Source organism: Oncorhynchus kisutch, unplaced genomic scaffold (genome assembly GCF_002021735.2).
Source record: "Oncorhynchus kisutch isolate 150728-3 unplaced genomic scaffold, Okis_V2 Okis09a-Okis19a_hom, whole genome shotgun sequence".
Classification (NCBI taxonomy): domain Eukaryota; kingdom Metazoa; phylum Chordata; class Actinopteri; order Salmoniformes; family Salmonidae; genus Oncorhynchus; species Oncorhynchus kisutch.
The window spans coordinates 9,940,154-9,953,588 of NW_022261985.1; the positions used below are offsets into that span (position 1 = coordinate 9,940,154).

The 13,435-nt window shown below is 43.1% G+C and overlaps 1 protein-coding gene across 1 annotated transcript in view; it reads left to right on the forward strand.

The window, feature by feature from the left end:
* The window catches only part of LOC116360588 (thyrotropin-releasing hormone-degrading ectoenzyme), a gene marked incomplete in the record, with an annotated part of 436,874 nt that overhangs the window by 15,298 nt on the left and 408,141 nt on the right, over positions 1–13,435 (forward strand). Inside the window, 1 exon segment of the mRNA XM_031815459.1 lies at positions 6,909–7,182. Coding sequence (XP_031671319.1) covers positions 6,909–7,182 — 274 coding nt within the window.

Genomic DNA, 13,435 nt, shown 5'->3' on the forward strand with positions numbered 1-13,435 from the left:
TGAAAGGAGAGGCTCCCCTCACCCTACTGCCAATCTAACTGAGAGGAGAGGCTCCCCTCACCTTACTGCCAATCTAACTGAGAGGAGAGGCTCCCCTCACCTTACTGCCAATCTAACTGAGAGGAGAGGCTCCCCTCACCCTACTGCCAATCTAACTGAGAGGAGAGGCTCCCCTCACCTTACTGCCAATCTAACTGAGAGGAGAGGCTCCCCTCACCTTACTGCCAATCTAACTGAGAGGAGAGGCTCCCCTCACCTTACTGCCAATCTAACTGAGAGGAGAGGCTCCCCTCACCTTACTGCCAATCTAACTGAGAGGAGAGGCTCCCCTCACCTTACTGCCAATCTAACTGAGAGGAGAGGCTCCCCTCACCCTACTGCCAATCTAACTGAGAGGAGAGGCTCCCCTCACCCTACTGCCAATCTAACTGAGAGGAGAGGCTCCCCTCACCCTACTGCCAATCTAACTGAGAGGAGAGGCTCCCCTCACCTTACTGCCAATCTAACTGAGAGGAGAGGCTCCCCTCACCCTACTGCCAATCTAACTGAGAGGAGAGGCTCCCCTCACCCTACTGCCAATCTAACTGAGAGGAGAGGCTCCCCTCACCTTACTGCCAATCTAACTGAGAGGAGAGGCTCCCCTCACCTTACTGCCAATCTAACTGAGAGGAGAGGCTCCCCTCACCCTACTGCCAATCTAACTGAGAGGAGAGGCTCCCCTCACCCTACTGCCAATCTAACTGAGAGGAGAGGCTCCCCTCACCCTACTGCCAATCTAACTGAGAGGAGAGGCTCCCCTCACCCTACTGCCAATCTAACTGAGAGGAGAGGCTCCCCTCACCTTACTGCCAATCTAACTGAGAGGAGAGGCTCCCCTCACCCTACTGCCAATCTAACTGAGAGGAGAGGCTCCCCTCACCTTACTGCCAATCTAACTGAGAGGAGAGGCTCCCCTCACCTTACTGCCAATCTAACTGAGAGGAGAGGCTCCCCTCACCCTACTGCCAATCTAACTGAGAGGAGAGGCTCCCCTCACCCTACTGCCAATCTAACTGAGAGGAGAGGCTCCCCTCACCCTACTGCCAATCTAACTGAGAGGAGAGGCTCCCCTCACCCTACTGCCAATCTAACTGAGAGGAGAGGCTCCCCTCACCTTACTGCCAATCTAACTGAGAGGAGAGGCTCCCCTCACCCTACTGCCAATCTAACTGAGAGGAGAGGCTCCCCTCACCCTACTGCCAATCTAACTGAGAGGAGAGGCTCCCCTCACCCTACTGCCAATCTAACTGAGAGGAGAGGCTCCCCTCACCTTACTGCCAATCTAACTGAGAGGAGAGGCTCCCCTCACCCTACTGCCAATCTAACTGAGAGGAGAGGCTCCCCTCACCCTACTGCCAATCTAACTGAGAGGAGAGGCTCCCCTCACCTTACTGCCAATCTAACTGAGAGGAGAGGCTCCCCTCACCTTACTGCCAATCTAACTGAGAGGAGAGGCTCCCCTCACCCTACTGCCAATCTAACTGAGAGGAGAGGCTCCCCTCACCCTACTGCCAATCTAACTGAGAGGAGAGGCTCCCCTCACCCTACTGCCAATCTAACTGAGAGGAGAGGCTCCCCTCACCCTACTGCCAATCTAACTGAGAGGAGAGGCTCCCCTCACCCTACTGCCAATCTAACTGAGAGGAGAGGCTCCCCTCACCCTACTGTCAATCTAACTGAGAGGAGAGGCTCCCCTCACCTTACTGCCAATCTAACTGAGAGGAGAGGCTCCCCTCACCCTACTGCCAATCTAACTGAGAGGAGAGGCTCCCCTCACCTTACTGCCAATCTAACTGAGAGGAGAGGCTCCCAGACCTTACTGCCAATCTAACTGAGAGGAGAGGCTCCCCTCACCTTACTGCCAATCTAACTGAGAGGAGAGGCTCCCAGACCTTACTGCCAATCTAACTGAGAGGAGAGGCTCCCCTCACCCTACTGCCAATCTAACTGAGAGGAGAGGCTCCCAGACCTTACTGCCAATCTAACTGAGAGGAGAGGCTCCCCTCACCCTACTGCCAATCTAACTGAGAGGAGAGGCTCCCCTCACCCTACTGCCAATCTAACTGAGAGGAGAGGCTCCCCTCACCCTACTGCCAATCTAACTGAGAGGAGAGGCTCCCAGACCCTACTGCCAATCTAACTGAGAGGAGAGGCTCCCAGACCTTACTGCCAATCTAACTGAGAGGAGAGGCTCCCCTCACCTTACTGCCAATCTAACTGAGAGGAGAGGCTCCCCTCACCCTACTGCCAATCTAACTGAGAGGAGAGGCTCCCCTCACCCTACTGCCAATCTAACTGAGAGGAGAGGCTCCCAGACCTATTCTCAGAACTCGTGATGCTGCACTTTATTCTCTCAGGCTCTGTCTCTGGAATGATAATTACAAGGAAGATTTTGTAACAGGAAAGTAGGAAAATAATATAAAAACAAATGTTTGGGAAACAAGTGTAAAAATAGCAAATAAAACCTCATACTGTTAATAAGATTCTAACTTTTTTTTTTAGAATGTAATTTAGTCACTAACTGTGACAATGTGGAGTCTTGGAATAGACTACAGGACAGGAAGTTAACAAACTGGATGGCCGGCTGTCATTTATGAGATTGTTACTGTGACCATGTCTCTGTAGCGATGAGTCTCTATAACGAGCTGACGTGGGCACCAGTTCAGCTGTAGCACTGCGAAGGGTGGCTTTCGAATGAAGCCAAGACTTCTTTCAAATGAAGCCAATACTTCTTTTAAATGAAACCAAGACTTCTTTCAAGTGAAACCAAGACTTATTTCAAATGAAGCCAAGACTTCTTTCAAATGAAGCCAAGACTTCTTTCAAGTGAAACCACGACTTCTTTCAAGTGAAACCAAGACTTCTTTCAAATTAAACCAAGACTTCTTTCAAGTGAAACCAAGACTTCTTTCAAATGAAACCAAGACTTCTTTCAAGTGAAACCAAGACTTCTCCACAGCAGAAGCTGCTAGGAGCAGCTATTATTGATCAAATAGATGTAATATATACAGTACCAGTTTGGACACACCTACTCATTCTTAATTTTTTACAATTTTCTACATTGTAGAATAATACTGAAGACATCACAACTATGAAATAACACATATGGAATCATGTAGTAACCAACAAAGGGTTAAACAAGTCAAAATATATGTGAGATTCTTCACAGTAGCCACCCTTTTCATTGACAGCTTTGCACACTCTTGACATTCTCTCAACCAGCTTCATGAGGTAGTCAGTCACCTGAAATACATTTCAATTAACAGGTGCACCTTGTTAAAAGTTAATATTTAGAATAAAAGTTATTCTTAATGCGTTTGAGCCAATCAGTTGTGTTGTGACAAGGTAGGGGTGGTATACAGAAGATAGCCCTATTTGGTAGAAGACCAAGTCCATATTATGTCAAGAACAGCTCAAATAAGCAAAGAGAAATGACAGTCCATCATTAATTTAAGACATGAAGGTCAGTCAATCCGGAACATTTCAAGAACCTTGAAAGTTTCTTCAAGTGCAGACGCAAAAACCATCAAGCGCTATGATGAAACTGGCTCTCATGAGGACCGCCACAGGAAAGGAAGACCCAGAGTTACGTCTGCTGCAGAGGATACGTTCATTAGAGTTACCAGCCCCAGAAATTGCAAACCAAATAAATGCTTCACAGAGTTCAAGTAACAGACATCTCAACATCAACTGTTCAGAGGAGACTATGTGAATCAGGCCTTCATGGTCAAATTGCTGCAAAGAAACCACTACTAAAGGACACCAATAATAAGAGACTAGCTTGGGCCAGACTGGTGGAAATCTGTCCTTTGGTCTGATGAGTCTAAGTTGAGATTTTGGTTCCAACCGCCATGTCTTTGTGAGACGCAGAGTAGGTGAACGGATGAGCTCCGCATGTGTGGTTCCCACCGTGATGGTGTGGGGGTGCTTTTGCTGGTGACACTGTCAGTGATTTATTTAGAATTCAAGGCACACTTAACCAGCATGGCTACCACAGCATTCTGCAGCGATGGAGTGCTGCATCAGATGACCTGGCCTCCACAATCACCCGACCTCAACCCAATTGTGATGGTTTGGGATGAGTTGGACCGCAGAGTGAAGGAAAAACAGTGCTCAGCATATGTGGGAACTCCTTCAAGACTGCTGGAAAAGCATTCCAGGTGAAGCTGGTTGCCAAGAGTGTGCAAAGCTGTCATCAAGGCAAAGGGTGGCTGCTTTGAAGAATCTTAAATCTATAATATTTTTTTATTTTAACACTTTTTAAATTACTAAATCAAATCAAAGTTTATTTGTCACCGAATACAACAGGTAGACCTTACAGTGAAATGCTGAATACAACAGGTGTAGTAGACCTTACAGTGAAATGCTGAATACAACAGGTGTAGTAGACCTTACAGTGAAATGCTGAATACAACAGGTGTAGTAGACCTTACAGTGAAATGCTGAATACAACATGTGTAGTAGACCTTACAGTGAAATGCTGAATACAACAGGTGTAGTAGACCTTACAGGGAAATGCTGAATACAACAGGTGTAGTAGACCTTACAGTGAAATGCTGAATACAACAGGTGTAGTAGACCTTACAGTGAAATGCTGAATACAACAGGTGTAGTAGACCTTACATTGAAATGCTGAATACAACAGGTGTAGTAGACCTTACAGTGAAATGCTGAATACAACAGGTGTAGTAGACCTTACAGTGAAATGCTGAATACAACAGGTGTAGTAGACCTTACAGTGAAATGCTGAATACAACAGGTGTAGTAGACCTTACAGTGAAATGCTGAATACAACAGGTGTAGTAGACCTTACAGTGAAATGCTGAATACAACAGGTGTAGTAGACCTTACAGTGAAATGCTGAATACAACAGGTGTAGTAGACCTTACAGTGAAATGCTGAATACAACAGGTGTAGTAGACCTTACAGTGAAATGCTGAATACAACAGGTGTAGTAGACCTTACAGTGAAATGCTGAATACAACAGGTGTAGTAGACCTTACAGTGAAATGCTGAATACAACAGGTGTAGTAGACCTTACAGGGAAATGATGTCACGCCCTGGTCTTAGTATTTAGTGGTTTCTTTATTATTTTGGTCAGGCCAGGGTGTGACATGGGTTTATTATGTGGTGTGTTTTGTCTTGGGGTTTTTCGTAGGTATTGGGATTGTGGCTTAGTGGGGTTTTCTAGGTAAGTCTATGGCTGTCTGGAGTGGTTCTCAATCAGAGGCAGGTGTTTATCGTTGTCTCTGATTGGGAACCATATTTAGGCAGCCATATTCTTTGAGTGTTTTGTGGGTGATTGTTCCTGTCTCTGTGTCCTGATGTCCTTGTTCTGTGTTTATTTGCACCAGTATGTTTCGGTTTTCGTTACGTTGTTTTGTTTGTATTTAGATTCGTGTTTCTTCAGTTTAATAAACATGGATTGCCGCATTTTGGTCCGCCTCTCCTTCAGATGAAGAAAACCGTAACAAATGCTCACCTACAGGCTCTAAATATATATAATATGTTTAACACTTTTTTGGTTACTACATGACTCCATATGTGTTATTTCATAGTTTTGATGTCTTCACTGTTGTTCTAAAATGTAGAAAATAGTACAAAATAAAGAAACCCTGGAATGAGTCGTTGTGTCCAAACGTTTGACTGGTTCTGTAGGTCAGTGTATTTGCACAGGAAAACTCTCGACCAACTGGGAAGTATTTTAAATACCTGTCACCCGTGTTTCTGCGATTACTAAAACTTACTGTCTGCTTCCCAGTCGAAACCGTTCATCCAAACTGTACATTTTGTGATGTTTTTGTTCATTTTGGTGTCTACCCCCTTCGTCAGAGATTGGTCAACAATAGGGATTTTTCAATTAAGTGTTTGTTGTCATTCAACGACAGACCACTAGTTTTCATACATATTTTTTTCACTTGAGAAATACTGCGTCAAACATTTAGATGTTAAATTGCTTCCTCTGCAAAGACTTCCTCTGCAAAAATGACAGATGTCTTGAGTATTCTTAGATAAATTCAGACTATTTTTAGGAAGTGTACTGGCTATGTTGTTGCTACGGCAGCTCAAGAGGGACAAACATTAATATTGATGCTTTTTTCTTGTGTTTTTTTTCAAACAAATGCATTGTAAAGGAGAACCTGAGTACAGACTTCACCCAGCCGAGTTCTGCTCGGAGCAAAGACAAACTGGTACGGCCTTTACTCCACTGTGACAGATTCTGGAGCACTTTCAGTGATATAAAACCAAAACAGGGGTTCTATCTGTTTCAACGTGAACTCAGAGCTCATCAGTTTTCCAGGGTGACAAGAAGGCAATAGTCAAGATGAAATTATTATTTTCTAAGTATAGAACATCTCTCGGCCATTAGGTTCCTTTTATCTCCTAATCTAATGTGAAACTAACTCTTTGCTCTCTCTCCCCCTGTCCCCTTTCCCTCCCCCTCCTCCTCCCCTCTCTCTCACACTCTTCCCGCCCCTCTCTCCCTCCCTCTCTTTCTTTCTCTCTCTTTCTTTCTCTCTCTCCCTTTACTCCTCTACATCTCTCTGTTTTACTGTTATTCTCTAAATCTGTTTTCTCTCTCCTCTCTCCATCTCCCTCTCTCTCTTCTTTTCCTCTCCCTCCCTCTCTCTCTTCCTCTCCCTCCCTCTGTCTCTTCTCTCTCTTCTCTCTCTCTCCCCCCTCTCTCTCCCCTCTCTCTCTTCTCTCTCCCTCCACTCTCTCTCTTCTCTATCCCTCTCCCTCTCTCTTCTCTCCCTCTCCTGCCCCTTCTATCTTTCTTCCCCCCCCCTCTCTCTCTCTTCTCTATCCCTCCCCTATCTTTCTTTTCTCCCTCCCCCTCTCTCTTCTCCCCCCCCCCCCCTCTCCAGGTACATGGCGGTGACACAGTTCTCCCCCACCCACGCCAGAAAGGCCTTTCCGTGTTTTGATGAGCCCATCTACAAGGCCACGTTCCGGGTCAGCCTGGGACACGATGCGTCCTACCTCTCTCTCTCCAACATGCCTGTAGAGGCCTCCATCTCTGATGATGATGGCTGGGTGACCAACCACTTCTCCAGGACTCCTCGTATGTCCACCTACTACCTGGCCTGGGCCGTCTGTAACTTTACCTACAGAGAGGTGACCACTGACAGTGGAGTGGTGGTGAGTTACACTAGTGACCCCCTAACCCTAACCCTGACCTTGACCTTGACCTTGACCCTAACCTTAGCCTAACCCTAACCCTAACCTTAACCCTAACCTTAACCCTGGGTAGTCTGTAACTGCACCTACAGAGGGGTATCCACTGACAGTGGAGTGGTGGTGAGTTACACTAGTGACCCCCTAACCCTAACCTTGACCTTAGCCTAACCTTAACCTTAACCCTGGGTAGTCTGTAACTACACATCCAACAGTGGAGTGGTGGTGAGTTACAGTCTTACTGACTGACTGAATCCTGTTCATCCTCATTGGGATGTGAGGCCACAACAGGCTCTCTAACGTCCAACAGTGGAGTGGTGGGGACTTAATGTCAGAAGATAAGATCAACTTTATTGTGCCCAAGGGGAAAACTGTCTTGGAAACACAGCATTGCTGTTTCCAAAAGAAACACTGTGTCCAGCAGTCAGAGACATACAGCATGTTCTCTCCACTAGCTGTATCCTCATGACCTAACCCTACATTAAGATGACATAACTCACGACAACCTGTCTACTTACCCATCAAGTCTGAGGATATAGCACACTTTGTCCTTTAGTATGTCTATCTATTGATTAACCTTGATACTGAGATGTGGAGTAGACTGCTGCTGTTTCCCACTTACACTGTCATGACTACAAACACCTTCTAAAGAGTTAATACTGTCATCACTACTAACACCTAGAGTTAATACTGTCATCACTACTAACACCTTCTAAAGAGTTAATACTGTCATCACTACTAACACCTTCTAAAGAGTTAATACTGTCATCACTACTAACACCTTCTAAAGAGTTAATACTGTCATCACTACAAACACCTTCTAAAGAGTTAATACTGTCATCACTACTAACACCTTCTAAAGAGTTAACTGTCATCACTACAAACACCTTCTAAAGAGTTAATACTGTCATCACTACAAACACCTAGAGTTAATACTGTCATCACTACAAACACCTTCTAAAGAGTTAATACTGTCATCCCTACTAACATCTAAAGAGTTAATACTGTCATCAATACAAACACCTAAAGAGTTAATACTGTCATCACTACAAACACCTTCTAAAGAGTTAATACTGTCATCACTACAAACACCTAGAGTTAATACTGTCATCACTACTAACACTTTCTAAAGAGTTAATACTGTCATCCCTACTAACATCTTCTAAAGAGTTAATACTGTCATCACTACTAACACCTTCTAAAGAGTTAATACTGTCATCACTACTAACACCTTCTAAAGAGTTAATACTGTCATCCCTACTAACATCTAAAGAGTTAATACTGTCATCAATACAAACACCTAAAGAGTTAATACTGTCATCACTACAAACACCTTCTAAAGAGTTAATACTGTCATCACTACAAACACCTAGAGTTAATACTGTCATCACTACTAACACCTTCTAAAGAGTTAATACTGTCATCACTACAAACACCTTCTAAAGAGTTAATACTGTCATCCCTACTAACATCTAAAGAGTTAATACTGTCATCAATACAAACACCTAAAGAGTTAATACTGTCATCACTACAAACACCTTCTAAAGAGTTAATACTGTCATCACTACAGACACCTTCTAAAGAGTTAATACTGTCATCACTACAAACACCTTCTAAAGAGTTAATACTGTCATCACTACAAACACCTAGAGTTAATACTGTCATCACTACTAACACCTTCTAAAGAGTTAATACTGTCATCACTACAAACACCTTCTAAAGAGTTAATACTGTCATCCCTACTAACATCTAAAGAGTTAATACTGTCATCAATACAAACACCTAAAGAGTTAATACTGTCATCACTACAAACACCTTCTAAAGAGTTAATACTGTCATCACTACAGACACCTTCTAAAGAGTTAATACTGTCATCACTACAAACACCTAGAGTTAATACTGTCATCACTACAAACACCTTCTAAAGAGTTAATACTGTCATCACTACAAACACCTAGAGTTAATACTGTCATCACTACAAACACCTTCTAAAGAGTTAAAACTGTCATCACTACAAACACCTTCTAAAGAGTTAATACTGTCATCACTACTAACACCTTCTAAAGAGTTAATACTGTCATCACTACTAACACCTTCAAAAGAGTTAATACTGTCATCACTACAAACACCTTCTAAAGAGTTAATACTGTCATCACTACTAACACCTTCTAAAGAGTTAATACTGTCATCACTACTAACACCTTCTAAAGAGTTAATACTGTCATCACTACTAACACCTTCTAAAGAGTTAATACTGTCATCACTACAAACACCTAGAGTTAATACTGTCATCACTACAGACACCTTCTAAAGAGTTAATACTGTCATCCCTACAGACACCTTCTAAAGAGTTAATACTGTCATCAATACAAACACCTAAAGAGTTAATACTGTCATCACTACAAACACCTTCTAAAGAGTTAATACTGTCATCACTACTAACACCTTCTAAAGAGTTAATACTGTCATCACTACTAACACCTTCTAAAGAGTTAATACTGTCATCCCTACAAACACCTTCTAAAGAGTTAATACTGTCATCACTACAAACACCTAGAGTTAATACTGTCATCACTACAGACACCTTCTAAAGAGTTAATACTGTCATCACTACAAACACCTAAAGAGTTAATACTGTCATCACTACAAACACCTTCTAAAGAGTTAATACTGTCATCACTACAAACACCTTCTAAAGAGTTAATACTGTCATCACTACAGACACCTAAAGAGTTAATACTGTCATCACTACAGACACCTAAAGAGTTAATACTGTCATCACTACAGACACCTAAAGAGTTAATACTGTCATCACTACAAACACCTTCTAAAGAGTTAATACTGTCATCACTACAGACACCTTCTAAAGCGTTAATACTGTCATCCCTACAGACACCTTCTAAAGAGCTCCTCATACTACTAACACCTTCTAAAGAGCTCCTCATACTACTAACACCTTCTAAAGAGCTCCTCATACTACAGACACCTTCTAAAGAGCTCCTCATACTACTAACACCTTCTAAAGAGCTCCTCATACTACAGACACCTTCTAAAGAGCTCCTCATACTACAGACACCTTCTAAAGAGCTCCTCATACTACTAACACCTTCTAAAGAGCTCCTCATACTACAGACACCTTCTAAAGAGCTCCTCATACTACAGACACCTTCTAAAGAGCTCCTCATACTACTAACACCTTCTAAAGAGCTCCTCATACTACAGACACCTTCTAAAGAGCTCCTCATACTACTAACACCTTCTAAAGAGCTCCTCATACTACTAACACCTTCTAAAGAGCTCCTCATACTACAGACACCTTCTAAAGAGCTCCTCATACTACTAACACCTTCTAAAGAGCTCCTCATACTACAGGCACCTTCTAAAGAGCTCCTCATACTACAGACACCTTCTAAAGAGCTCCTCATACTACAGACACCTTCTAAAGAGCTCCTCATACTACTAACACCTTCTAAAGAGCTCCTCATACTACTAACACCTTCTAAAGAGCTCCTCATACTACTAACACCTTCTAAAGAGCTCCTCATACTACTAACACCTTCTAAAGAGCTCCTCATACTACGTGCCAGTTTGAGAGCTGCCATTCAAAAAGCTTTGCAGTGTCTGAACCATTTTGGCAGCTTGTCTGCTTCAAAGAAGAGAGGAGACATCATGCCTGACCTTATTTACAGAACAGCAACAATGGTGATGTCCCAAATGGCTCACTTTGCCCTATGAAGTGCACTACGGCCCATAGAGCTCTGTTCAGAAGTAGTGCCCTATACGGGGAATAGGGAGCCATTTGGGATGTAGTCAATGTTAGCTATTGAAAACAGTATTCAGCCGGTGTCCTCTCCTCTCCTTCAGACAATTATCTTCGTTATCTTGACAACTTTCCCACCTTCCCTTCTTGTTAACCTTGGGTTCACCCTCCTCCTCCTCCTCGTCCTTCATCATCATCATCGCCATCATGATCTTCGTCATCCCACTTTAATTACTCCCCATTCATTTCCACTGTCATTATCCAAGGGCATTGCCCAATATCTCCATACACACACACACACACACACACACACACACACACCACACAACGCCGCCTGTAGTCCTCCTATCCCTCATTACAGGGACATCGCCTTCTCAACAGCACCTTTAATGACCAGCCATATCTGCAGCATTTATTTCCATACAGAGCCCCTACTAACGCCCCTCCTAACGCTCACCCCTCACACTGCCACTAAACCCATCAATCAAATTACCGTGACGACACCGGCCGGGTCTCAACTCATCCATCATCGGAGGGTGGCGTGCGTGCGCAGCGAGGGGGGGATGAGGAACGGACTTAGGGCTTGCATATATCCGGGGAGGTGTAACGAGGAGAAGCGTGTAGCAGACTACTCAGTGTGCGTTGCAGTTGGCATCAATGCTGTGAAGTAGAGTGGGCAGTAGGCTGCACTGAGGGAAAACACTGCTTTTCATTTCTCCTTTATTTAACACTGGAAATGGCAAGACGGTCAATCTGACCTTTTTCAATGTTGTAATTTGAAACCACCTTTCCCAGACTTTTTCTAAATATGTGTATTTTACAGTCTAGCAGCACATTGAGATCAAAATCGTAAAAGACAAAAACGTTCTGAGAAATTGCACCTCAAAAGGGCCCATGCTGGTCAAAATGACCTCAGGCATGTTTTACCCACAGTAGGCTTCCGCAAAGATATTGTTTGTGTTGCTTGCTATTCCTTAGTTCTTTTTCCCGCTTTGTGTTTCCGGGCATTGGATGTTGCTTAGCAACTGTTGCTGTTTACTTGCTTTCAAATGAGCACGAAGGAAATTAGCCTTTAGATTCTAGAATACTAGAATCAATAGAATACAGTTGTAAAATAGAAGGTAGAATTGGAACAGATTATAATAGAACAGAATAGAAACACAATAGAATACAATAGAAGCATTATACAATAGAATAAAACACAACAGATAGGTAGTCTGATCAAAACGAACTGGTGTCTAGCTATGTCAGGAAAGCTGACCGCCCTGCAGGCTTTAGCCACGCTCCAGGATATGGAAGAATCTGAGGGAGGCATTTAGTCTGATGCAGGGACAACTCATCCGATGTCCCTGACTCTGACAGTGACACAGAGAAGCCCCAGCACAACAGACTGCGTCTGGGACACATTCACTTCAACAGACTGCGTCTGGGACACATTCACTTCAACAGTCTGCGTCTGGGACACATTCACTTCAACAGACTGCGTCTGGGACACATTCACTTCAACAGACTGCGTCTGGGACACATTCACTTCAACAGACTGCGTCTGGGACACATTCACTTCAACAGACTGCGTCTGGGACACATTCACTTCAACAGACTGCGTCTGGGACACATTCACTTCAACAGACTGCGTCTGGGACACATTCACTTCAACAGACTGCGTCTGGGACACATTCACTTCAACAGACTGCGTCTGGGACACATTCACTTCAAGACGTCTGCGTCCGTTGATGTTCCAGGTAGGACTTGCGTCTTCTTCAGCTTTTTATTTTTATTTACCCTATAGGACAAACGATTGCTCAATATTGTTGGCTTGACTTACAGTAAACTAGTTTATAAGAAAAGCATTGACCAATAGCCTCCAACACATACAGGTGCAATAGAATACAATTAGAGAAACTGCATCAGAATACAATACTATTGTTATTTTATTCGTTTCTATTATTAGCCAAATGTTATTATTATTAAGAGAATATTCTTATTATCATTAGCCTATTATCATTAGCCTATTGTGGTTATCCTATTATCATTAGCCTATTGTGGTTATCCTATTATCATTAGCCTATTATCATTAGCCTATTGTCATTATCCTATTGTCATTAGCCTATTATCATTAGCCTATTATCATTAGCATATTATCATTAGCCTATTGTCATTAGCCTGTTGTCATTAGCCTATTATCATTAGCCTATTGTCATTATCCTATTATCATTAGCCTATTATCATTAGCCTATTATCATTAGCCTATTATCATTAGCCTATTGTCATTAGCCTGTTGTCATTAGCCTATTATCATTAGCCTATTATCATTAGCCTATTATCATTAGCCTATTGTCGTTATCCTATTATCATTAGCCTATTATCATTAGCCTATTATCATTAGCCTATTGTCATTAGCCTATTGCCATTAGCCTATTATCATTAGCCTATCATCATTAGCCTATTGGCATTAGC